Here is a 27,960-nt window from a genome sequence, read left to right on the forward strand (position 1 = left end):
TTTCAGCACCTCATGGAAGTGTTGAAACTGACCACAAACTATAGATCCTTTCATATATGCATGTATTTTAGGAAGCTTCTATATTAGGCTTCTCTATACTGCTCAAATGGACCTAACCTCTGTGGTTATATGAATTGCAGATTGCTTATTAAAGACTAGGAAGCAGGGTTTGGGGATTAAGCTCAGTGGTAGAGTGCTTGCCTAGCAACCGCAAGGCCCTGGGTTCGGTCCCCAGCTCCGAAGGGGAAAAAAAAAAAAAAAGACTTAGAAGCAAAAAACCAGATACATAAGCACATTGGTCTTTCAAAGTGAAGCCTTCTTGCTGCCATGAAGTATAACCATCACAGGAGCCAGGCCAGAAAGAAATCCATTTATATGCTGAGATGCTAAAGTCTAATAATAGCACATTAGTTTACAGACATAAGATAAATCTGTATGCCTTACAATAAAGCTAACACATTAATACCAAACAACAGGATAGTAGTTTCACAAAAATTTTTAACTATTATTCATGCAATAAAATATAATTCACATTTCTGAATTTGCCAATGTTACCTTTAATTTCTACACTTCAAATCCACATTAGTCAAGAAGACACACAGAAAAAAGGACATGGAATATACACACATGCCACATTCTTTTTAAGCCTCTTTTAAGCATCTTAAGCTTTAAATCATTAGCAGAACATTTTCAAATGCACCTAAGACCTCTTATTTGGTTTTACAGACACAAATAAGCTTCAGCATAGCTTAGCAGGTTGTACATTTCCCAGGCTATTTCAGCAAGACTAGAGGTTTATGACATATGATTGGCTTAGCTAAAGTAAAATTATGGAAAGCGCTAGCTGCAAGACCACTCTGCAGCAATGAGTCAGTTTCAACTTCCCAGTGCAACTTGCCCGAGTTGCTTGACTTCTACCTATGTGTAGATCCCAGAAGCACAAAGGTACTGCAGCTTTATCTTTTGTAAATACCCCAAATCTATTGCTATTAATTGTGAACAGTGATTCAATGCCATCAGGCAACAGTCTTCATGGTGGATTATCACAAAACAAGTTGACAGGTAGCACTTACACTTAAACCCCCATGCCAATAAGTTTAGGGAAGAGTTGTCCTTACCTGCCCTTCAGGTTCTCAAGCTCCCTGTGATGCAACATGCTTCGCATGTGTTCATCCATCTCCTTCAAAACAAAACAAGGCAGATTAAGCCAAAGGGATTGCTGGGGGTACGGTGGGCCTGGCAGCGTGGTGGATAGAGTTTCTCTGTAGATATTCAGTTAATAATTTGGGTTATGAAGCTGGAGAAATGGCTCAGTGGTTAAGAGAACCAGTTGCTTTTCCAGAGGACTGGAGTTCAAGTCCCAGCACCCATGTCAGGTGGTTGGTTCACTTCTACCTGTATCCAGTGGGAGGCCTGGGGTGAGGATCTCATACCCTCTTCTGGCAAACACCCCCACATATACATTGCATAAACTCATAAAACACATACACATGTCTGGGGGAAAAAAGTTAAAAAATTATTTTAAAACAATTTGAAGTTTCTAGGTCAAAAAATTTTGTGATTACTCTTTTCAATTTAAAGCCAACATTGGTTTCATATTAAATAATTCTCTGGCTGTATTTCATGCTAATTTTTATTTTGTGGGGTAGGGTCTGAGACTAGGCAGGCCTTGACATTACGTGACCTTGAATTCTTAGTCTTCTCAACTCCATCTGGTACAAGGATTATAGGGGAACATGGCCATAGCTGGCTCTCATTTATGAAAGAGGAATATTTAGGTATTTTAAGTGGTAAGGCTGGCCTGCATTTGCACTAGGATTATAGCAAGAGCATCACAGCGTAATCTACACAAGGAACTCTAGTTCATCCAGGACCATACAGAAAACGCCACGGGGCCAACAAGACAAGGACTCGGCAGGTAAGGGCCTTGCTGCTGAGCCTGATGACCTGGGTTTGAACCTTGGAGGCCACATGGTGAAAGTAAAGCATCTATCTTCCAATGTGCACTACGGTATATGGGTGCAGAAGTATGCGTATCCAGTGTGTGTGGTCAAACACACACATACAATGCTTTTTTTTTTAAATTCTTTTTTTTTAAGATTTATTTATTTATTTTGTATATGAGTACACTGTAGCTGTCTTCAGACACACCAGGAAAGGGCATCGGATCCCATTACAGATGGCTGTGAGCCACCATGTGGTTGCTGGGATTTGAACTCAGGACCTCTGGAAGAGCAGTCGGTGCTCCTAACCACTGAGCCATCTCTCCAGCCCCATACAATGCTTTTTAAAGTCTTTCAAATCGGGCTGGAGAGATGGCTCAGCGGTTAAGAGCCCCGACTGCTCTTCCAGCAACCACATAGTGGCTCACAACCATCTGTAAAGAGATCTGGTGCCCTCTTCTGGTGTGTCTGAAGACAGCTACAGTGTACTTATATATAATAAATGAATAAATCTTTAAAAAAAAAATAAAGTCTTTCAAATCACTTAGCTTTTAAAACTATTTGGTTACTTTATGTGTTATGCTTTGGGGACTGGAAAGATGGCTCAGCAGTTAAGATCTCTGGATGATCTTATAGAAGTCCCAGGTTCAGTTCCCAGCACCTACATGGCAGCTTACAACTACCTATAACTACAGTTCTAGAACATCCTCTTTTGACCTCTTTGGGTACCAGGCATGCACATGGTACACAGACAGACAGACAAGTAAGCAAAAAGCACATACACATAAAAGAAAATGAGTAAGTCTAAAAAGTTGTTTTTTAAAAGCTTGTTTTGGAGAACTAGGGAGATAGCTAGATTAGATAAGAGCGCTTATTGCTCAAATATGAGGATCTGAGTTGACTCCCTGGTACCACAGACAAAAGCTCAGCCAGCGCACATGAAGCCTCACCTACACTAGAACACAGAATGCGCAGTCTTCCTCCTCACACATTTGTCCTTCTTTCCTTCATGCTATGTGCTCCATCTGTGGATATTCAGGATACTGTTCCTGAATATCAACACTTCCTCTGCTACACTACATCCTGTCTGTTTAATAGTGCCCTATTCAGACGAGGCTGGCCTCAAACTCAAGATCCCCCTGCGTCTACTTCCAAGTCCTGGAACTGTAGGTATGCATTACTGTACCTGGCTGCACTGTACTTTTCTTGAGTCTGGACACACACAAGAAGCAAGAGAATGTAATAAATGCAGTATTGTTAAACATCTGAATCGAGAAGTACATAATTTGGGAACTAAGGATGTAATTGAAAGTTAGACTATTTCCCTAGTACACATGAAGATTCCTGTGGTAGACACCACAAAGTAAAATTTCATAAACTTATAAAATCTCAATTAACCTGAATTTTAAGATATTTTCTCAGGGTTGGGGATTTAGCTCAGTGGTAGAGCGCTTGTCTAGAAAGCGCAAGGCCCTGGGTTCGGTCCCCAGCTCTGAAAAAAAGAAAGAAAGAAAAAAAAAAAGATATTTTTCTCTTGGGCTGGAGAGATGGCTCAGTGGTTGAGAGCATTGACTGCTCTTCCAGAGGTCCTGAGTTCAAATCCCAGCAATTACCTGGCTCACAACCATCTGAAATGAGATCTGATGCCCTCTTCGGTTGTGTCTGAAAACATCGATAGTGTACTCACATACACAAAATAAATCTTAAAAAAAAAAAAAGATATTTACTCTTTAACTGGTTGCTAACTGAAGTTCTCTAAATCATGTACTCTCAAGTACCTTAAATTCTGGGTAGAGGTTGGTTACTGGCTTTTGAGACTAATTAAAAAGCACAAATAAGACATTTTCATGCAGTGGGAAAGGATGCAGCCTAGCTGGGAGAATGCTTGCCTAGCATGCAGAGACCACGGATGTGCTCTGCAGCGCTATGTGACAGCGTGACAACTGAAGCTGTGACTCCAGAGTCTGGGGTCAGCAGCAGGCGACTGTTACAGTCTGAGTCAGTGTACATAGAGAGCTTTAGTGTAAACAGACAATCAGATTTTAACACTTTAAATTCCTAAATACCAAGTTTAAGCTATCTTAGATGATCCAGGCACTGTCTCTTTGTTGTTACCTTTTTTGAGCCGTACACGATGTGGCACAATATGCATTTTCGCTCTCGTACCATAGTGACCAGATCTGAAGCACTCAATATCAACCTGCATGAGGAAATAGCATTTAGTAACCTTTCCAGAGATCAACTTCAACTCACTTTCCACTCTGCCCCCCCCCCAATCTTTCAATCTCAATAATGTAATTTCCAGCTTTTACCAAAGTTTAAAAAACAAAACTTCTGAGTGTCACCCCCCCCCCGCACCCCTATGAACGTCCCCTTCCCCCATGCGGCAGTTCTTGTCACCCCTACTGAAATACACCCAGCTCTCAAGACATTTCTCATTGCCAAGGCTCTTATCTATCACAGCACAGCCCTTGGCATAGCCCCCATTTCCATTCTCTCCTGTAGTTTTGTTTTGTTTTTGTTTTTGTTTTCTTAAAATCACAGCTGAAGATTCTAACAAGATTGGTAGCAAGGTAGTGTTTAGTCTTTAATCCCAGCACTTGGGAGGCAGAAGCAAGTGAGTTCCAGGCCAGCCAAGGCCACATAGACAGGCCCTGTCTCAAATAAAAATCAAATCTAAATTATGTTATTTTTTTTGCTTAGGTCCTTGCCATGCCTACCAATCTGTTTCTCCCCTTACCTAACATACCTCTCGGTCACCTGGACTGAGTGACACTTCTGGGAGGGCATTGCATTGCACAGAGTAGGTCTCACTAAAAAGTAAAAAGGTATGTGGCCTCTAGTTAAGGCGTTTTTAGTATACTGGGTGCCCTAATAGGGAGATGAGAGGCAGACACAGGATAGTCTCCCGAAGTCTGTAGGCCAGGTAGTCTGGCTTATATAGCAAAGAGACTGTCTCACACAGGGTGGAAATACAAGACTAACACAGAAAAGATGTCCTCTGATCTCTACATGAATGCATGCCCACAACACTACTGACCAAGCACTTAGACACATAGCCTTTCTGAAAAAAGAACATTAAAATCTTTAATGAATGTTTATTTCATCTTTTAATTTACATCAATATAATTTTAAGTAAATTTAAACTTACTTATAATTTCTGCTGGAAGAACTTTGAAGCTGATACCATGTGCAAATACATTTATGACTGTTTGTACCCAATAATGAATCTTTTGAAAGATTTTTAATTATGTGTACTTGTGTGTTTGCATGGCGGTATGTCCATGTGAGTGCAAATACTGCTGAAGCCTAGAAGATGTTGAGATTCTCTAGAGCTGAAGATTCATGCAGTCAGTGACCCATCTGATGTGAGTCCTTTGCAAGAGCAGTGAGTGGTCTCCCATCCAACCATCTTTTGCAGACTGCTGGACAATGTCTGTTCACCCACTAAAGTACGACATGACAGCATCACTCTTAACCAACCAATCTCATCCTCTAGGACCACTAGAATAGGAGTGCAAATGGGGTCTACGGTGGATCTCGGCATTCAGGTTAGAATTTCATCAACAGACTTTAACTAAGCTGAGAACTCTATGCAGATGGTCTTCCTGTCACCTCCTACAGGAATGCTACAGGAATGCACCGTCTTACCTGACTGGGGACTTTTTTTTTAGTACTAGTTATGGTACCCGGTAGAGATGATCTTTTTGTATAGTTATGTAATGCTGACTTCTCTGCCGGCAGTGAGTAGAATGCATACTGGATTTTGGTATTGTTATTTTTATTGGCTCATCTCATGCCTGGGTATTTTGTACAATACTCTTTCTCTCACTTTCAGAAGAGATTGAACTTTGGGAAAGAGCAAGAGGCAGGAACATTGGCAAGACTGACACAGAAAGAAACATACTAGAAACTGAGATAACAAGCCATGAGGCAGACACAGAATAATTAAGTTGTAAGCGCTACTTGGGAACCAGAGTAACCAAAGGCCTAAAGCTATTTTAAATAAGTATGTCTCCACGTCATTATTCAGAGCTGGGGAGGGCATGGAAAGGCCGTATGGATATAGTACCCAGTACCACACAAATGCCTGGCACATGCTCTGTCACTGAACTTTATCTCCAAAGATGAACATACATTTCCCAAAGGGCTTGGACAATGTACAAACTGGGTGGCTTCTGTTTATCTGTGCTGGGTTTTTTAGAGATTTTGAGACAGCCTCTCATCGCTGACCATCATCGTTGGATCTCATCATGGTTGGAGATGGCTCAGTGGTCAAGAGCACCTACTGCTCTTCAGAGGACCCAAGCTCGATCTTGCACCTTTGTCAAGCACCTCACAACTACCTGCAACTCCAGTTCCACGGGGTCCAACACCTCTGGCCGCTACAAGCATCTGTACTGACATGCACATAACCACACTCAAGCACACATATATCATCAAATAAGCTCTTAAAAATAGCTTCCAGGGCCGGGAGTTGGAGAGGGTTAAAAGCACCAACTGCTCTTCCAGAGGACCTGGGTCCAACTCACAGGACAGCTCACAAGCGGCTGTAACTCCAGTTCTGGGGAACTATTCCTGCTTCTGTGGATGCTAAGCATGCATGTGGTTCACAGACATACATGAAGCAAAACACCCGTAAACCTAAAACTCAATGATTTTTAAAAAGCTTCCACCATTTTTTTTAAAGATTTGTTTATTTTATGTATCTGAGTACACTGTCACTATCTTCAGACACACCAGAAGAGGGCATCAGATCTCGTTACAGATGGTTGTGAGCCACCATGTGGTTGCTGGGATTTGAACTCAAGACCTCTGGAAGAACAGTCAGTGCTCTTAACCACTGAGCCATCTCTCCAGCCCAGCTTCCACCATTTATATTTTACATGGAGATGGAGCCACCTTGGGAGATGTGCAACACAGTCTGCCATTTGAGTTGAAACAGGTGTCTTGATATAATTGGGAAAATTGCCCTTTTCCTCCTTCGAGCTTTTTACATATTTTCCACAATACCCTCTGGTTACTCAGCTAATACGGATGAACAGAGATCTTTGTCTTCTTTACTTTATGAATGATGTTTATTAGGACAGAAAAAAATATTTTTGAGGTTATAAATATAACTTATGTGAAGTGCTTGCTTACCTACTATGAATCAAATTCTGGTTTTAATCCCAAAGACTGTGGGCTGAGGAAGCAGCTCAGCAGTAAAAGGCTTTCCTAGTTAATAGGCCTAAGGCTCTACCCTAAACATTGAACAGATCTTTACCCAGTTTCACAAATATCTCCCATTCACCTTCATCCTTCCTAGAAAGAAATGCAAACTATGCTCCTGCCTTTGTTTTCTATAACTGTGAAGATATCAAGATGTGAATATTTATTTAGATGTATGAGTGCTCTATTTACAGGTATGCTTGCATAGCAGAAGAGGGCATCAGATTCCCACTATAGATGGTAGTGGGTCACCCTCTGGGAATCTCTGGGAATTGTACTCAGGATCTCTGGAAGAGCAGCCATCACTGCTGAGCCATCTCTACAGCCCCCAGGCAAAGTATTTAATTGGAGGCTAGTTTACAATTTCAGAGGCTTAGTCCTTTATCATAGCAAGGAGCAAGACAGCAGGCAGGTGGGGTGCTAGAGAAATAGCTAAGAGCTAAATTTTGATCTGTAAGTAGAGGAGAGAGGGAAAGGGGAGAGGGGAGAGGGCGAGGGCCTCTCAAGGTCTTTAGAAGCCTTAACGCCCATCTCCAGTGACACACTTCCTCTAACAAGGCCACACCTTCTAATCTTGCCAGTTCCACTCCCCGGTGACTAAGCACTCAAACAGATGAGCCTATGGGGCACAACAACCACAACTTATCTGCACACTAAAATTTAAAACATAACCATAATAACAATGTGCTAATAATAAAAAGAGCAGAGCCAGGTGTGCTGGCTCACTCCTTTAATTCCAGCACTTGAGACTTGGAGACCAGCCTAGTCTACAAAGAGAGTGCAGAACAGCCAGTGCTGTAACAGAGAAAACAGGTGGGGGTAGGGTGGAGACAACAAATAAACAACCCCACCAAAACCCAAAACCAACAACAAAGCAAAAAAGTGAAGGAGTTGGAGAGAAGGCTGCTCAGTAGTTAAGAGCACTGACTGCTCTTCCAGAGGTCCTGAGTTCAATTCCCACCTAACACATGGTTGCTCACAACCATCTGTAATGGGATCTGATACCCTCTTCTGGTGTGTCTGAAGATAGTGACAGTATTCTTACATAAAACAAAACAAAAAACCAAATAAGATAAATGTGATTTACTATAAAATATGTACTTCAATATATAAATGCTTGGGCGTGACTTTATTAGAAATCATAAAATTATGAATATAGCAACTAGAAAAACAGACTGATAATAAAACTATCACTTGCTGGGTGTGATGGCACACACTTTTAATCCCAGCACTGGGGAGGCAGAAGCAGGCAGATATCTGTGAATTTGAAGCCAGCCTGGTCTACAAAGCAAGTTTCAGTTTAAGGTGTTTGATCATCATAAAACAGGCATAGTAGCACACACTAGTAATTCCAGCACCAGGGAGGCTGAGGTAAAAGACTCAGAGGTTTGAGCTAGTTCAAGCCAGATTGGTCTACCCACTGAGTTCAGGCTAGCTGTGGCTATAGCTAAGAAATTTTAAACAAACAAAAAATAGTGACCATCATTGAAGCTAAATTTACCACTAAATCCACTAGTCAATCTCAATATCATTAACAGGGGGAAAACCACAGCAGACAGCATAGCAGACACAGTGTTTAGACTGAATCCAATAAGCACTGTACTCCAGGCATCCAGTTTGTTGTAACAGGCCTGAATCATCAACTTTATCTACACCACTGTCCAGGTCTCTTCAACAAATCAAGGCAAAAAAGCAAGGAATGAAACTGCTTATGTTAAAAGAGACCTCAGAATGTATACTAGCCAAGTACAACATGTAACCTTTGGAGAGTGAATCAAATCCTGTTTCCTGCCGTCTTAGTTACTTACGAGGTACAGAATGAAAACAAATTCAAGATCAGCCTGGACAGGCAGAGAGACCTACCCATGTCTCAAAAAGAGGGAAGGAAGAAATGTAGAAAGTAAAAGTAGCTCACTGAAAACACACACACACACACACACACACACTCTATTTTTAAAACAAAACAAAACAAAAGGACAAGCTAGGCATGGTGGTGCTTACTTACAATTTCAGCACTCGGGAAGTAAGAAAAGAATGGAGAAGACTGCCTTACTACACAGAGTTAAAGGTCAGTCTTCGCTTCATGAAACCCTAGCATAGAAAACAACCAACCAACCAAGTGTTGAATAATATAGATGGGATAAAAGCAATACAGGATGGGAATACGGTTCACTGGAATGCACTTGCAAGGTGAGGCCTACCATTCAGATCCCAGCACTGCAAAACACACAACAAAGAACGGTCTAGCAAATTTTAGTAACATTGAAATCCAAGTGACAGGCTGAAGAAGTGAAGAGCACTTGCTGCCCTTGCCCTGGACCTTGATCCCAGCATCCACATGGCAGCACACAGCCATCTGTACTCTAATTCTAGGGGGTCTGAGATTCTCTTGTGGTCTCTAAGGTTCCTGACACATATAGCACACAAAAATAGATACACACTGGTAAAATACTCATACACATACACAATCTTTAAAATCTTGAGTAAAGAGAGTCTGAAGAGATGGTTCAGCAGTTCAGAGGACTAGCTGCTCTCCCTGGGTTTGATTCACAGCACCCATATGGTGGCTCAAAACCATCTGTAACTCTAGCCATTCCAGGGGATCTGGTGCCCTCTGCAGGCACCAGACATACATGTGGGCTAAACACCCATACATAAAAAATAAAATAAATAAAATCCAAAACAAAAAAGGTAATCTGGGTGACTTCATATTCTTCTTGTTGTTTATAACCTCTGTAATAAAAATACTAAAAAAGAAAAAAGGGGGAAAAAATAGCTTAGGGTTAAACCAGGTGTGGTGGCACAGGCCTTTAATCCCAGCACTTGGGAGGTAGAGGCAATTGGATCTATGAGTTCAAGGCCAGACTGGTCTACAAATCCAGTTCTAGGACAGCCAGGATTATTACAAAGAGAAACCCTGTCTCAAAACAAACAGTTTAGGATTGAAGAACTTAGCTCAATAAGAGTGTTTAGCTTCAAAACAAACAAACAAACAAACAAACAAACAATCTCAGAGACTGTCAAACTGAAACCCTGGAACCACTTCTATCCTCCATCCCTTGACAAATATTCTCCACTATAGAGACTCTATGCCCTTATATGCAAAACATGTTTACACCATGTGCAAACACACATACTTAAAATGGGCACTATTGCAGTATGCACACCTTTTTTTTTTTAAGATTTATTTATTTATTATATATAACTACACTGTAGCTGTCTTCATATACACCAGAAGAGGGCATCGGATCTCTTTACAGATGGTTGTGAGCCACCATGTGGTTGCTGGGAATTGAACTCAGGACCTCTGGAAGAGCAATCAGTGCTCTTAACCGCTGAGCCATCTCTCCAGCCCGTATGCACACGTTCTTGACCACAATGCTTTCACACTGTGTCATTCAATTTAGTACAGAGAAGTGGTTCATTCTAACAAACGCACAAATTTAACAAGTCGTCTGATATACACCTGGTAGCTCATATTTCTTTTTTTTCTTCTTTTTCTTTTCTTTTTTCTTTTTTTCGGAGCTGGGGACCGAACCCAGGACCTTGCGCTCACTACCGCTGAGCTAAATCCCCAACCCTGTAGCTCATATTTTTTAACAGTCCCATTCGGATTACAACAGCAGCAATAGAGTGTAAGCTTTTCATGGGCAGCTTTGCATCCTAGATGGTCAGTTAGGGTAATATAACTTGTCTATTTAGGGCTCTTATTCATTAGTATACAAATACTCAACTTCCCTTTCCATAATCCATTTACAAAACTCAAACTGTGTATACTTCTCATTGAGTCATCCTGGGTCTAAGAACAAAAAGATCTGTACCAAGCCATTCAATGTCCCTTGCTTTTCTCATAGACAATCCTTGAATTTGTTCTAAGCTGGATGTACAATAACTACATGGCTTTTCTTTTTAAAGTACCTTCCTTTATATCAAAGCAGTTGGTTCTGAACTAGATTGATGAAATTCCTTCACACCTTTTCTCTTTCTTGGCTATTGAAGCTCTGTTCAAAATCTATCTTGACCCTTTCCCTAGTTAAAAACTAAGATGGGCATGTACCTGTAATTCCAGCACTGTGACTGAACTTAGGATCTCAAGTTTGTAGCCAGTCCAGGCTACATAAACCAGATTCTCTCTCAAAACTATGAATCAAAATAAATTCTACTATTTTCTGTACCTAATAGTTCAGTCCGATTTCAAAGGAGTGCTTAGAATGTCTTATTTCGCATACCAGAAAAAGATGAGCATAGCTATCACCTTAGATGAAGTTCACTAGATCCACTGCAGGAAAACTTCAACAAATCACTATCAGTATTTCAGTACCTCATGTGAAAAGTGCAACCAAAAACAAAACAAAACAAAACCCCCATCTATTAAAACAGCTCGTTAAATTCCCGGGACACACCTGAATGTACTTAGAGCACGCAAAGTAACTCCTAAATGAATCTGATCATCCATTCTTTGGGCTTTACACTTTAAGATTCCTCCCTGGGGTTTTAGAACAAGATTTGGCTCTCATTTAATCCGTGGCTCGAATCACCTTAATATAAAAACCCTGTTATGGTGGCTAGAGCTCTAATCTGCTTCCAAGTTGCTTGAAAAAAAAAAAAACCCAAAAACAAAACAAAAAAAAACCCCAAACAACAACAACAACAACAACAACAAAAAAAAAAAAAAAAACAAACTCACACAACACTGAAATCTGGAACTTCCCCAAAAAAGACGACTTATTTGACTCTCAAAGATGACTACACCTAACAGACTTAAATGGGAGGCGGTGCAACAATCTCCTCTCCACATTATGCACCAAGATCGTACTTAATATTAAGTGGATACATACCGTTCCACTAGTTGCTAGTACATTACTAAGACGCATCCCAAAAGTAGAGTCCTCAAAAGCAGGAAAAAGAGGCGACACTGTTAGTCTCGGAAGGCTGAGAGGTGGCTCTGGCCTGAAACCTACAGCCTTTAAACAGCAGACTAAGGCTGAGATTCCTCCAAGACCACAGGCGGACCGAAATCAGGGCCTGCCCCAAAGGTCAAAGACCTGGAGCCACGCATCTCTAGCCTGAGGGGCTGCTAGCAGAACCGGATTGCCCTTGCCAGAATCTATACCCAGAAACCAGACGCACCGCTCGCCCATAAACCCTAAACCCACATGGGTCAGAAGAGGCATCGTAGCGTGGACGTGCAGGAGTAGCCCCTCCACCTGCCCAAGGGGTAGACCATCGGACCCTCGGGCTTCGATACGCCCAACCAGGCCAGACCCTCCATACTCACACTCACAGCCCGTCCTTCCTACGCCATCCGGCCGCCGAGGGCCCGGCGAGGGAGCTCCCAGACGCCCCCTTAGCCTCCGGTCCGGCGGCGGCCTGGGACCCGCTCCCCGCCGGGCTCTGACGCCGCCGCCGCCGCCGCCACCACCACCATCGCGCAAGCGCGCAAGCGCACGCTGCTTAGCGCGCTCCCCGCCCCCTCATCCGCCCTTTTCAACCATCAAGCTTTATTTGAACATAAGAAGTGAACAACGGACACCAGACAAGCGGCCTTACTCAAAACGTGTGAAGAACTAAGATAGGTCCCTTGCACAAACCAGTTGACTGCACCTCCCTTTCATTCAGCCTCCCCCCCCCCCCCCTTCATTTTCCAAGCTCTTTCTGGACTTTCCCTTATTTTCTAAGCCCTCCACCATAAGCTGCGGCAGTGTCTTGACTACATTTCAAAACTATTCCTTCTTTGTGAAACTTTTGAACAGATCCCAAGTTAGGCATGATAGCTCACCTCTGATTCTGGAGGTTGAGAGCAGAGGGCAACCTGAGTTCAAGGCAGAGCTGTTACATAGTTCCTGGGCAACAAAGTGTAACTGTTTCAACAAAATTTAAATCGTAGCCTAGCTAGTAATTATTTTTGTTTCGTTTTGTTCTTCCGAGACAAGGTTTCCCTGTGTAGCTTTGCGTGCCCTAGAATTCTCTGAAGACCAGGCAGACCTCAAACTCAGAGCTCTTGCCTACCTCTGCCTCCAGAGTCTGGGGTTAAAGTCGTGTGCCACCACTGTCTGACAATAGTTTTTTACTTTAGGTAAAGTAATGTTTTCTTGGACTGTTCGTTTTTAAAGTTAAAATTAGGATCTTTGATTTATTGTTAAATTTGGAGCATTCCTCTTCTTTTTGGGATCCTGTTATAGTGACTTTAATGAACATTTACATCGCAGTTGTTTATGAGTATAGCTACTTCTATATGATTGAAACTGCAATAGCAACTCCATTTAAGAAAACAGTTAAAGCCTTGAATTAAAATAAATACCTTCATTTATGTGTAAATCCAGATTCCTTCTAAAGGTTAGGGAATTATTTCAACTGTGTATTTGTGACATCACAAGTCCTTAAAGCACTCAAGGTCTGCTAAGCTGCTCATTCTAGTTCCTTTAAGGGCGGGTTACAGAAGTACTTTGCTCTAAGTTCAGAGCCATAATTCAAGGAAAGCCAATATAAGTGAGGACCAAAATAACCCTAGACCAGGATTTCACATTGACAGTTTGAAGCAGATAACTGTTATCAGTTGTGATCTAGTGCATTCTAAGATAATGTTCCCCCAACCCTTCAGACCCTTCCCACTGTCTCCCAGGAGGGCAAAACTGACCCTAGCTGAGAACTACAGTATTAAATCCACAATTATCCCAACCCTAACTGTATTTAGCCATCTATTTTCTTCCTCCCTGCCCTCAAGAATTGATTTAAGAAAAATTAACCAACTTCTGAGTTCATTGCTACAGGCCTTAGCAGCACTTATCAGTACTATTTCTCTGTCACTTTATTGCATTCTACAACACCCCGAAGCTGCTCAATTTCCCAAAAGTTGCAGCCATTTTTTCTAATCAGCAAAGTATCTGACTTCTCAGAAAGGTTAACTTCCTGTTTCTAAACATACAGGCTTACAAGTAAATTTTGTCATTATCATTGAGAATATCCCTCCTTCCCTCAACTCTGTGTGGGTTGGTCTCCCTTCCATGAATGTCCCTTTCTTCTCAGTGTCTTGGGTTGTATGTATGTATGTATGTATGTATGTATGTATGTGTGTGTGTATGTATAGCAACATGCTTCCCATCCAGTGCTCATATAGAGAAGTCAGAGGACCTGCAACTATATGGACTCCAGGAATTAAAATCAGGTCCTTGGCTTGAGAACAAGTACTTTACCTTGAGCCTTCTGGCCAGCCTCAGTCCTATGGATTTTATTGTTAGAGGCAGGGCCTCAGGTTGCTAACCTCAACATCACTATATAGTCAGTGATGACGTATTTCTGATCTGCCTCTCTACCTCCTAATGCTGAGATTATAGGCTTCAACCACTGTTCTAGACCTCCTATCAGTGTTGTTGTTGTTTTTTTTTTCTTTTCTTTTCTTTTTTTCAGAGCTGGGGACCAAACCCAGGGCCTTGCGCTTGCTAGGCAAGCACTCTACCACTGAGCTAAATCCCCAACCCCTAGTGTTGATTTTTTAAATTATATTTTAGTATGGGTGTTTAGCCTGCATGAATGCCTGTTTACCATCCTTGTACATGTGCCTATAGAGGTTCAGGAAGGTTTGGATCACCTGGAACTTGAATTACAGATAGTTGTGAACTACCAGATGGGTGTCCTGTGGAAGAACAGCCATCTTTCCAGCCCAAAGTTTTATTTCATTTACTTACTTTTGAGACAAAGAATTACTATGTAAACCAGGCTACACAAAGATTCCCTTGCTTCCACCTCCTGAGCTGGGATTGAAGGTGCACCACCACCAACTCTCATCACTGGTTTGACTACGGCAGCTCTAACCCTATCGAGATCTTTATCTAGATCATTACCGCCCCCTCAATTTTTTAAAAATTCAACTGTTTTTCCCAGTTGAGTCTTTTCTCCCATACTAGAGTTCTTATGTCTTCATCTCAACAAAATAAAAAGAAATAAAACACATCATTCCTTTTTCTCTGACAAAGCCAGTTTCCAAAAGCATTTTATGACGTTCCCATTTCTTTCTCTTCTCCAAACTATTGGAATGTCTGTCAACTATCACCAATCCCCAGTTATTAAATTCAAAAGATATTTCTCAGACTTCTTTTATCTCTTAAGCTATTTCTTTTAAATATTTTTTTTTTATTCCTTAGATTGCCAGCATTTTGCTTTACTCTTAGAGGTGCGTGGAAGAATTCTTGGGGCAAGTGGTTTAAAACCCTCCAGTAACTCAATGGCCATAAAAACGAATTCTAGGTTTAACATTCCAAAACCTACAAGACCTTTAAAGATCTAGTTTTCTCCTTAGTTTGATCCCCAGCCCTGGTGGTGATGGTCTCAGGGATAAAAGAGCTTTTCCTATTTCAGAGTACAATGGTTTGGGAAAGAATGGATCTCACTAGGTTGTCAGTCCGGCTTTACATTCCAGAGGTCAAGTGATCCTCCAGCCTCAGCCTCTAATAGCTTGAGGACAACACGGTATGAGCTACCATGCCTTCATTTTCTTTTGTCTCAGAAAGTGAACTCTTAAGCTTCTAACGAGAGTAAATTTCAAGAAACTTCCAGAAGGCGCCGTGTTGTTGTTCCCAAAGCCTGGAAAACTCTTATCTCGTAGACTTCCGGAGGAACTCCTACTTATCCTTCGTGACTTTAAGAGCAACTTCCTGCGTCAATCTTACAGGCATTCCTCAAGGTAAAAGTTTTGCTCATTGTTGGACAAAGGCGCCTCGGAATTTCTATGACCGTATTCTGTTAATTGAAATGTGTTTACGCATCTATTTCCCTGGTTTAAAGATGCCAAAACATCCTGTAGGCTTTGGCAGTAATTGTAGTTCAAACACTAAGACGTTCAGGGCACAGCTGCCTTCAGCGAGGATGGCTGCACGAACTCCTCCCACCTTCTCTCCAACGGGAGAACCGGTAAGGTTAACGGGTGAGTTCCCAGGATCTCCGCCTGCGTGGCAGGCGATTTAAGTCCACGCCCACCCCCTGCGGTGATTGGCTCCAGCGGTAGAGGTGTGTCTGCCCCGCGGGAGCCCTGCGAGTGCGCAGGCGCACAGATCCTCGGGGCGCCTGCGCACTCTTACGCACCCTGTCGGATCTTAAGAGAGTCCAAGAGCAGCGGGGCCCGGAGAGGAGTGGCTGGAGCAGCCGGGTGAGCCTTCTGAAAAGTAGCTGAGTGAGCTGGTCAGCGGGACAGGTAGGATGATGTCCAAGGAAAAAGAGGGTGTGGTGGTGGTTCAACGTTTTGGGGGTCGGACTGGAGGGGAGAAGGGAGCTCCGGCCAGTTCTCGGTGATTGGGCCGAGAACGAAATCGCCAGGCGTTGGCGACCAGCGCGAATCCCGCACAGGAAGGGAGGCGCTATGGTGGTGCCTTGGACTTGTGTAGATAGGCTCTTCATCCCTCACCTCCAGCCTCACGGCGTTTCTCGTTAGTATTAACAGACTGTCTGGTGGCCTTAATGAACACATAGTTCTGAAATAGTTGTTAGAAGAATGACCCCGAGGCTCCTGGCGTGGCAGACTTCACTGTCTAGGAAAATTCCCTGCTTACCTTGAGTCTTCCCCATGGGGAAGCACCAAGAATATGGTCAGGCAAGAGCAATTTTTTTTTCCCCAATTCGGTTTGTGTGTGAGAAAAGTATCTTAAAGTACTGTTACACTTCTTTCCTTCGTTCTTTATCATTAGTCACTCCACTACTAGGAAAAACAAACTGGTGGTAGAGGAAGCGAAAAACATCCGAGTTGAGGAAAAAGATCTTTCCCTTTTGCTGTTTGTCATCTGGGTAGGTTTGGGCTGGGGGCAGGGATGGTGATTGAAGGAGAGTTCAGAAACTGACAGCTTTTTGACAGAGTGTTCTCAGCCTTATGAAAATAGTATAATTTCTTACTTAAAGATATTTTAAGGATTGAAATAACTTCATCTGCCCTGCTGCCTTTTAAGAGGGTTTTGAGATGTCCAAGTAAAATGCTAATAGTTCAGTCATAGCAAGATAAAAACAGATCCTTCTCACATTCTTTTTATTTTTCTTGGAAAATACTACGCTTAAATTCTGTGAGGCTCTGGGCAGTGGTGTGCACACCTTTAGTCCCAGCACTTGGGAGGCAGAGGCAGATGGATATCTGTGAGTTTGAGTCAGCCTGGTCCAGTAAGGCAATACTTGTTAAAGCACCTTTTTTTTTTTTTTTTTTTTTTTTTTTAAAGAAATGATCTCACTATATAGCTCAGGCTGGCCTGGAACTCAGTCTCTCAAGTGCTGAAATTAAAGACATGCACACTCACACCCTCCCCCCACAATGCTTCTGGAATAGGTCATATTAAAGTAAGTTAAATGGTTAAATTTAGCCTTTACCTTAAATAATTATCATTCTCAGTAGGACCTTTTGTTTTATTTTGATTTTTAGGTGGCTTCTTTTTGGGTGGGGTCCCCTTTCTACATTGTAGCAACTTATAAAACCAAGTGAAATTGGGCCAGAATTGGGAGTGAGTGACTAGAGTTCCAGGTGAGAGTCCAGTGACACCCCATCTTCTATCAGGGAACATCAACAGGCCCATCCAGAGAGTCTTTTGTGAGTAATTCCAGTTGTTCTGATTAAGATGGTAATGGTTATTTATGCTCTGAGAACAGTGTTCCATAATAACATATTTAATACTTCTGAGGCGGTTATATAGGCCAGCCCCAGTGACCTCACGAAACCCCATCTCAAAACAACAATCAAACAATAGACATATATTAGTTCTTTCAGTCTCTTAGTTCTCTCAGTCTGGTGGTGGTTTGCGATATGAGCTCTCAGCTATTGCTCAAGCTTCCTCTCTTCCTGCTGCCTTGCTCCTTGGCCATGATGGTCAAATAAATGCTTTCTTCTGTAAGTTGCTCTGCTTACAGTCTTTTGCTCCAGCAATAGTAAAAGTGTACCAAGACAGAAGCTAGTACTGTTTAGACGAGGATAATGGGGTTTAGTGCATGGCCAAATGCATGAATATTCTAGATACCATATTAGAAATGAAATGTAGCTCCAGTGTGATGATGGATGCCAATAGGCCAGACACCTAGAAGGTTGGCACAAGGGATCAGGAATGCAACACCAACTTGTTACGTAGGATTTGAATTATTTTTATTACAGATAGTTATTTGTAGGGAGGGGTGTGCCTTGGTGTGGACTTGGAGGTTGAGGACAACTTTGGTGGATTGGTTCTCTCCTATCGTGTGGTTCCCGGTTGATTGAATTCAGATTAACAGGCTTGTATTGTTGGATGGTAAGCTCTTGCTTACCTGCTGAGCCATCTTACCAGCCATATGCAGAGAGTTTGAGACCAGCCTGGACTACTTGAAGCTCACTCACTCCCCACCCCATAAAAAATGGAATATACTAGTAAAATATAGTTCTAGAGGGAATCTAAATCAAGTTATTTTGCCTGCTGACTTATGATCTATATCTGAAGTTCTGGCTTTTTTTTTCTTTAATAAATATTTTATGTATGTTCTATCTGCATGTACACCTGCATGCCAGAAGAGGGGCACAGATCATAGTATAGATGGTTGTGAGTCACCATGTGGTTGCTGGGAATTGAACTCAGGACCTCTGGAAGAGTAGGTAGTGCTCTTAACCACTGAGCTACCTCTCCAGCCCCTGATTTATTTTCTTGAATCCATTCCTTACCATTTCTCTTTGGGTTCTAGAAGTAAACAGTGCATAGGTATGTTGCACATATACTTGTACATTTGTAGCAGAGATTCTCAACCTTCCTAATGCTGTGATCCTTTCATACAGTTCCTTATGTTGTAGTGATCCCCCCACCATAGAATTATTTCATCGCTACATCATAACTAATTTTGCTACTATTATGAATCATAATGTAAATATCTGATATGCAGGATATCAGATATACAACCCCCAAGGGGTCTCAACCCAAAGATTGAGAACCACTGATCTAGAGCTTAGAATGAAGGCACTCATGGCATTGAATGTCTTCTATCGGTTAAGGATGATCGACAAGACTTCATCTTACCTAAAGTGTATGTACCCAAACTACCCAAGGCCTTGGCTGATTCCAAGTTTATGTAGGAGTTTCCTGATTTTCTGCTCAAACGTTCGATACTAGGAGTCAGGACTGCAGGTAAAGACCGTGACTTAGCATGAGTGTCAGCACTCTGGCATGGCGCAGCGCACACCTATAATCACAGCACTCAGGAAGCCGCAGCAGGGGGATTGAAATGCAAGGCAAGTCTGGATTACATAGGAAGACTATCTCAAATCATCATCATCAAAGAAATAATATTCACTTCATTGATAACTTATACTTCTGGCTGGTACCGTGCTAAGCACTTAATGTGCATTTGATTTTAGAAACAATTCTGGGAAGAACTTTTAGTAAATCTAAAAAACTATCACATAAACAGGCTAAGTAAATTGGGTGGCTGCTCTAGGTGGGATAAGGTTCTCGTGCTGGTAGCATAGTCTAGCTTGGATTGCCAGTTTAAAATAATTTTCTCTTGTTATAAGATAAGAAACTTGGACTTTTTTCCAATTCATTTATGTTGGTTCTTCAGACAGGTTTTCACACTAGCTTAGGCCAGAATTGAAGGCTTCTTTTATCCCCAGATTGACCTCAGCCTTGAAATCTTCCTGTGTCAGGTTCACAAGTGTCAGGTAAGCAACATCAGACTGGATCTTGTTCACTCTTGCAAAACAAGTGAAAGGCACTTGATGTAGTAAGTCATACCTGAAATCCTCGCACTTGATAGGCTGAGACAGCAGGATAGTTGAAAGGCTACAGTGAGTTTCAGAACAGCCTGTACTGCACAGTGAGACCTTGCCACAAGACAGAACACCTAGAGAAAAAAATGTTTTCAAATTCTGAAGAAGTTGGTATAAACAGGTACTGCTGAGATCTGTCTGCCTCTGCCTCCCGAGTACTGGGATTAAAAGGGGGTATATCGTCGTAAGGCCTCATGGCACATGAAAAGGCAGGTAGATTTCTGTGAGTTCAAGGACAGACTGATTTACATATTGAATTCTAGGCCAGCCAGGGCTGCATAGGGAGATCCTGTCTCAAAATAAAACATTTCATATAAATGATATTACATAATGTATGGCCTTTTGTGTTTGTTTTTATTTATTTAGTATAATGCCTTCAGTCCTAACACATACTGTAGACTGTAAATACAGAGGTGAATAATATCCCCTTATATGAACATTTGTTCCCTCCCCTACTTACCTGTTGTGAATAATGTTTTATCCATATTAATATAAATACATCGTGTACAGCATTCATGGAGAAGAGAAAAGGGTACCAGATTCCCTGGAATTAGAATTAGAAACAGATGTGAACCATCATGAGGGTGCTGAGAACCAAACTTGGGCAAAACTTCTCCTCTCAACTGTGGCATTACTTTCTGCAGTTCCTGTAAGTTAAAATAGCAAATGCTTTTAACCACTGAACCCTCTGTCTCCAACTTCAGCCTCGTAAGGGTTGGGATTTGTAGGCATAGACCACCATGGTCAGCTTCTTGGCTTCTAAATTTTCAAAGTGGTAGTCAGAGACTAATTAAAAGCCACCTGGGGAAGTGTGTATGTCTATGTATCTGTCTGTCTCTCTGCCTTGTCTCTCTCTGTGTGATGCTAGGGATCATATTAGGGGACTTGGACATGCTACTCAAGCAACATCTTCAGCTCTTAGCTGCTGCCTTTGTGTTTTGGTTTGCCTTTGTGTCTCACTGTGTATACTATTTACCTCTAACTAATGACTGATCCTCCTGTCTTAGCTTCCAAAGTGCTTCGGCTACTCTTTAAAAAAAACAAAACACAACTTTTTTCCCATACGCTTGATTTTTTTTTCTTCCCATAAGTTTAGAAAGCTGAATGGGGCTGTTTACTTCTTTGCCTTATATCCCAGTCTATCTTGGCCAGCTTTGTTTCTGTACCCGTTTCCTCACCTCTGAATTGTAAAGCAAATCCTAGAAACAACCATGTAAATGACATCTTCAATGCGGGACATGCTAACTCAATCATGAATGCGGGCCTAGAGAAGCACGAAGACCACTGGTTAAGAGTCCAGCCTGGGCCATATAAGAGGCACAGTTTCTGCAATACTCCCCTCTTATCTTTGGTTTCACTTTCTGCAGTTCCTCTTACTTGTGGTCAATTTTTTGTCTGAAAGTATTAAATAGAATGCTTCAGAAATAAGCAGTTTGTAATGTGTTTTTGTTTGAGACAGGATCATACTAGGTAGCCAAGGCTAACCTCTCAGTTGAAACCATTCCTGCTGCTGCCTCCTAAATACTGGGATTATGGGCATGTGCTGTCATATCTGCCTACTTTGTAAACTTTAAATTTTGTGCTGCTATGTTTGTGGTGATCTAATCTGATGCCCTCCTGATCCATCCATCCTGCCTGGGCTGAATCACCCCCTTGTCTAGCATCTTTACTTATCCATAAGTCACTTCATGGACATCTCTTTTACCAGGCTTGGGTATCATAGTATTTATGTTCATTCAGATAATCCTTACTTAATAATAATAATTTAATAATAGGCTTGATAGTGGTGTTGTAATTCACATGTGCCCTCAGAAGCTGTATTCATCTTCAAATGGAAAGATGACTTTTGGTCATAGGTATGTACAGACTTAAGAGAGAACATTGGATTTGCACTCTAAAATTTGAGGCATGCACTGAGGTGTTGAAGTGTTACCTGGCAAAGGGAGGCTGTTGCCGTTTGTGCTTTCTTCTTCAGTAAGGATGTTGTTATAAATTCTCTCTTCCAGCTACATCCCCTGCTTGCTTTATGGGATTCTTCAATCCACTTACTCATTCTGTGTCAAAAGATTATTGAGAACTTGTTCAGGCACTGTTTGAACCTAGTATTGCTGCCTCGAGTGAGGTATTTTTCATCTAAGCCTCAGTAAAGGTTTCTCTCTAAACCCCTGTTGGCAGTGCTTAAAACAAATCTTATATCTGTCCTCTTAGGATTCAGAATGGTCAGTCATCTCTCAATGGATGGGGATGTTTCTAATAATGGGGATATACTACAGGAGCCAACTGGAAGATTCTCTCTAGGGAACCGTGAATTGGGTATTATACTTTGGAACCTGGGTCTGGAATTTATTTCTTAACTCTGTTTTATCCACTGTTTTTGTTTGTTTTATTTTTTATTTTTTAAGACAGGGTTTCTCTGTGTTGCCCTGGCTGTCCTAGAAATAACTGTGGAGGATGGGCTGGCTTTGAACTCACACAGCCTGCGTCTGCCTCCCAGGTGCTGGGATTAAAGGTGTATTCCCCTACCACCACCACCACCACTATGTAGCTCTGATTACCCTGGAGTTTATTTTGTGGTCTAAATTGGCCTCAAACTCACAGAGAGTTTGCCCCCCTCACCCCCACCACCGCCTTTAAAATTATGTGTGTATGTGTGTATGAGTATGTACACATGAGTGTGGGTGCTTGTAGAGGCCGGAAGCCGAAGAAAAGAAAAAGCCATTTAAGGGGAATTTTACGTTTTTTAGGTTTGTAAAGAAATATGTTGTTTTGTCAACTACTTCAACCTTTGCAATATTATTAGGACCCATTTTGCTATTTAAAAATAACAATTTTTTATTGTAACAAAAATTTTTAAGTGGTGTTTATTGATAGAGGACTGGAATGCTAGCACATAGGAGATAGAAAATAAGGCAGTTAAAGCCTAGACTGCATGAGATCTTGTCTCAGAAAACAGAGAAACAAGTGAGGTGGGGCATGAATAACATTTATTGAATACCAGGTACATGCCAGTGAGTGATAAGGACTCTTGTTTTTGTTTTTGAGACAGGGTCTCTATACAGCCCTGGCTAACCTGGAACTCACTAATCATAGAGATCCACCTACTTCTACTTCTTGAGTGATAGAATTAAAGGCATGTACAGTTACCACTCCTGGCTGTGCTAAGAACCACCCATGTGTATTTGCCTTGAATCTTTGTAAGCTAGACTGACCTTGAATTCCTGATCTTTCTGCTTGTGTGTATTGAGAATGTAGGCTTGTGCTGTCCCACCTGCCTGGATTTCTTTTTAAGTCTTCACCAAAAATCAAGTTGTTATTGTTCCTATTTTTCAATGAGGAAACTGAATCTTGTTTACTTACTCTGTGTGTGTGCGTGCTAGCGAGGGTGCCTGCGTGCGTGCGAGTGTGCAAATGGGGGAGATCAAAGAACAACACCCTTTTCTGGCATCTGAGACCTCCTCCATGCATGTGGTGCACATAAATGCACATATACACATTAGCAAAAGTAAACCTTTAAAAGACTCCCAAGTAGACACCTGCTTCCTTACGTCAGTGCTTTAAGTGTGTGAGATCTTTGTTCCTTCCTGATTCTTATTTTTGCTTAGAGAAGGGGGAAGTTTTAAGCAGAACTTGAGTTCACGGAAAGGGTGTTTCCAAGTGACCTCATTGTCACCTGACTCTGCTACTTTCCAACTATATCTCTTGGGCTTTAGAAGGCAGGATTTTTAGTTCTCAATTTTTGAAACAAGTCAGCTATATATTTAAGCCTTTTTTTGAACCCATTTGAGATTTTTGTTCTGTTTTGTTTTTACTAACAAGATAGTAAATGTTGACTTATAGTCAACAAGAATAACCGATAGGGATAGAATCCAAAGTTGTGCGATTGAGAGATCTGGCTTTCTTATCCCACAATGTTTCTGTATCTGTAGTATATTGTCTGAAAACCTAATTGAAGTACTGTTTGTAGGGACTAATCGGTTGGTGTGTGTTATTTTTCTTGTCACTGTCCCTCTGTGGGCACTAAGAAGTTAATCATTGGAGCCATGGGCGACCTTTGAGAGTGATGCCTAGGAAGAGTAGTCTTTGACAGAGCTCTAGGAAGTTAAAAAGAAACCAGAATCTACCTGAGCAGATGAGTAGGACAAAGGTATGTACACATTTGGAGGTGACAGCATGTGCTCTCTCTTCCCCACACTGTCTTAGGACTGTGCTTTCTAGTTCATCTTCAAACTTCTGGTTCTCCTGTTTGAATGTCCTGAGTTCTGGGACTGAGTATATACCACCATACTCGACCAAACAGGTATGATAGCATGGGACATATGTAAAATAAAGCTAAAGGTTCCAAAAAAATTAGAAAATTAATAACATATGATTTGATATTAATATATGAGTGAATAGTTGCTAATTCAAAGGAGGCCTTTTTAAAACTTAATTATTTTATTTTGTGGGTTCAGGTGTTTTGCCTGTTTGTATGTCTATCTACCATGTGTGTGTCTGGTGGTGGTCAGAAGAGGGTCTAACATCCCCTAGAACTGGAGTAGCAGATGGGTATGAGCCACCTCTGTGAAAGCAGCCAGTACTCTTAACCACTAAGCCATCTTTCCAGTACCAGTATTTCTTGCTTATATATCTTAGGGTGTGTATATTTTGTCTGAACCACAGATATGAAAAATACCAGTTATATTTTGAACTTCTGATGCTTGTAAAAATTATTTTATTTGGGTACAACTGTACATGCATACACATGCATATGTATCTGACATAGCACACAGGTGGAAACTCAGAGGGCAACTTGGAGGAGTTACTTTCTCCTTCTACAGTGTAGGTGTAGGGGCGGAATTCATGTCCTTAGACTTGGATGAACACCTTTACCTACAGAGCCATCTCATCAACATCAGATGTACTATTTAAATGAACTTTCAAGGCTCAGAAATCTTAATTACATCTAGCACATTTTTTTTTTTTTTGTTCTTTTTTTCGGAGCTGGGGACCGAACCCAGGGCCTTGCGCTTCCTAGGCAAGCGCTCTACCACTGAGCTAAATCCCCAACCCCTCATCTAGCACATTTAAGTACACACACAGTCACACACATAACTTAAAGGGCTCGTTTGCATGTGTGAGGCCTGGATTCAATCCCCAACACACACAAGAAAATGGAAAAGTGTCTTATTAGTCCATTATAGGGAATTGAGCCCAGGGCCTTGTGCATGTGAAGTAAATGTTCTTTCATTGAGCTACACCCTCAGTCCCAGCTGAAGAAATTTGCCTGTGACCAACTGACGGCTTTATTCTTTATGACACACTTGCAGTGGTGGATAATGGGGTGTGGTCTAGTGATTCCTTGCTTTTTGCTACTACAATGTGTAGCTCTGTTTGAAAGAGCTGCATTCCTTTGAGAGTGTATCCTGTTTCTGTTCGTACTTGCTCATTCATTAGGTACTTTCCAAGTACATACTGGTAGCCTGGTAGGTGTTGACATAGATGAGAACACCTGTCACCTTCAAGAATGTAATCTAGTAATATATTCCTGGTTAATTTGGTTCTCTGCTTGTCAATATAATTCATAGAAGAGTACCTGACCTCAGCTCATTTGTGCCAGATCATTCTTTGTTGATCAGCTTTCAGAATGAGTGCTAGGACTTTTAGCAGCTTCCTGGACCTGCCCACTGATATCCCTACCATCATGTTACTTAATCACAAGTTTCCAAAGGCTGAACATAGTGGCCACACCTCTAATCCCAGTACTTGGGAGATAGAGGCAGAAGGATAAGATATTCAGAGTATCTCAGGTACATAGCTGGTTTAAAACCAGCTTGAGCTATGTGAAACCCTTCTCAAAAACAATGAAAATGTTGCAAAACAGCAAATGTAAAGTTTGAGCTAAGTATTGTCTGTATTGTAGACAAACAGCTGTTTTCAGAAATATAAGGCCATGTAAGGTGGTTTAATGGGTCAAGTGATAGTCACTCGATCATGAGAACATGAGTTCAAATGCCCAGAACTACTGTAAAGCCAGATGGAGTAACTCAAGTGTAATACTAGTGCCGTGGCTAACTGGGAGGTGGAGACAGGAGAATCCTGGGACCAAGCAACTTAGCATATGCACCAGTGAACAAAAAGAGACCCTATCTCTTCTGTGAAAGTCAAATACCTGAAACTATCTTTTGATACATGGACAGTAGTGTGGTATCTGTGCCAAGACATACATGTGCTTAGACTCCTATACATACACTCTTCTACGCATTACAAATATATGCACACACATATAAAAGGTAATAAGATGCTACAAAGTGCAGCAAAGAAAACCTGTGTCAGTTCCATAATGCTTATTGATACACTTGATTTCTCATGTTAGTGACACTGAATAGCACCTGTATTAAGGGAAAATGTATTTTGGTTCATGACCTTATAAGGTTCAGTCCATGATTGTTTGTCTCCATGCCCTTGGGTAGAATATCGTGGCAGCAGGAGTATGTGTATGCAGAGGGGCTTTGGACAGCAGTGCAGCAGAGAACTGGGACCGGGCCTGACTTGCAAAGGCACTCCTCACCCCACAGACTACTTCTTCCAACTATGCTTCACCCCTTCAAAGTTAACAGAACCTGCCAAAATAGTGCTACCAGCTGGGTACCATACATTCAACACATGAGCCTGTGAGGAATATCACACCATAACATTTATTTTATTTCCTTAAATCTTTACAAGATCTTTTACTATGTATTAGAAACTTATTGCTTAGTTTCAGAGAGTCTTCACTGAAACAATAGCATAGAGAGGAACCGAATCTATCCATAATGAAAGTTAATCTTTTTTTTTTGGAGCTCTTTGTAGCAGATCTTTTTTCTTTTATCTTGTGTGTGTGCGTGCATGTGTGTGTGTGTGTGTGTGTGTGTGTGTGTGTGTGTCAGAGAGGGAGGGACAGAGGGAGGGAGGGAGGGAGGGAGGGAGAGAGAGAGAGAGAGAGAGAGAGAGAGAGAGAGAGAGAGAGAGAGAGAGAAAGAGAGAGAGAGAGAGAGATGCAAAGCATGCATGCAGTATCCCTGGAGCTGGTTACCAGAGGTTGGAAGCTGCCGGACATGAATGCTGGGAATTGAACTCTGGTCCTCTTCAAGAGCAGTTTGTGCTTTCAACTGCTCAGCTGTCTTTCCAGCCACAGCAGTACTTTTCTTGATAATACCTTAGTATTTCATATTCTCCGAGGAGTAGCTCTTAAAACTCATGTAATTTTTGGAAGTAATATTCACGTGACTTTTAAGTTATAATCATTTTTGTGGTGGTTTGAAAGGAAAAGGGCCCCGTAGGCAGTGGCACTTTTTATCTATTATATATGAGTACACTGTAGCTGTCTTCAGACACACCAGAAGAGGGCATGGAATCTCATTACAGATGGTTGTGAGCCACCATGTGGTTGCTGGGATTTGAACTCAGGACCTCAGGAAGAGCAGTGCTCTTAACCACTGAGCCATCTCCAGCCCCCAGCAGTGGCACTTTTAGGAGGTGTGACTTTGTTGGAAGAGGTATGTCACTAGGGGTTCTAGAGTTCTCCAAATCTCAACCGGTCTCTTTTTTGCTGCCTGTGGATCAAGATGTAGAGCTCCCAGCTTCTTTTCTAGCACCATGTCTGCCTGCTTCCATGATTCCTGTCTAATGACAATGGACTGAACCTCTGAACTGTAAGCCAGCCCCAAGTCAGTGTTTTCCTTTAAGAGTTGTTATAATCATGGTATCTCTATACAGCAATAAAACCCAAGCTAAGACAATTTATTTACTGAATGTTTTTTCATTATTGCTTTGCCATATTCAAATAAGATTTAAAGAACATTGCTACAGGGATTAAGGGTGCGGTGTAATTGATATAGTGCTTGCCTATCGTTCGCAGAGCCCTGGGTTCAATCCCCAGCACTACATAAACCAGACATAGTGGCACACACCATGGAGGGAACAAGATCAGACTTTCAGTCATCCTTGGTTGCGTATCCCAGAAACATGAGGGCTTGTCTCAACAACAATAATAAGGAATACTGCACAACCAAGAATTTGCTTTACACTTTTTTTAAAACA

At 41.7% G+C, this 27,960-nt stretch overlaps 2 protein-coding genes across 8 annotated transcripts in view; one reads left to right on the forward strand and one right to left on the reverse strand.

Moving 5' to 3' along the window:
* The window catches only part of Zfp106 (zinc finger protein 106), a 51,274-nt gene extending 38,668 nt beyond the window's left edge, over positions 1-12,606 (reverse strand). The window contains exons 1-3 of one of the 2 annotated variants that reach the window (NM_001419871.1): positions 12,433-12,606; positions 4,059-4,143; positions 1,119-1,180 (exon numbers count right to left, since the gene is read on the reverse strand). In NM_001419871.1, the coding sequence (NP_001406800.1) occupies positions 1,119-1,180; positions 4,059-4,112 (116 nt within the window). In that variant the 5' untranslated portion in view covers positions 4,113-4,143; positions 12,433-12,606. The remainder of the gene's footprint in view (positions 1-1,118; positions 1,181-4,058; positions 4,144-12,432) is intronic. The other variant, XM_039106519.2, reaches the window with a different exon arrangement.
* Positions 12,607-14,535: 1,929 nt separating this feature from the next.
* Positions 14,536-27,960, forward strand: part of Snap23 (synaptosome associated protein 23) — a 33,746-nt gene continuing 20,321 nt past the window's right edge. For 2 of the 6 annotated variants that reach the window (XM_039105811.2, XM_039105813.2), the window contains exon 1: positions 14,536-16,341. The gene's annotated coding sequence lies outside the window, so the exon portion shown is untranslated. Of the gene's footprint in view, positions 16,342-17,320; positions 24,200-27,960 lie in introns of those variants that run through there. The other 4 variants (XM_063284525.1, XM_039105812.2, NM_022689.2 and 1 more) reach the window with 4 other exon arrangements.

This window comes from Rattus norvegicus, chromosome 3 (assembly GCF_036323735.1).
Source record: "Rattus norvegicus strain BN/NHsdMcwi chromosome 3, GRCr8, whole genome shotgun sequence".
Classification (NCBI taxonomy): Eukaryota; Metazoa; Chordata; class Mammalia; order Rodentia; family Muridae; genus Rattus; species Rattus norvegicus.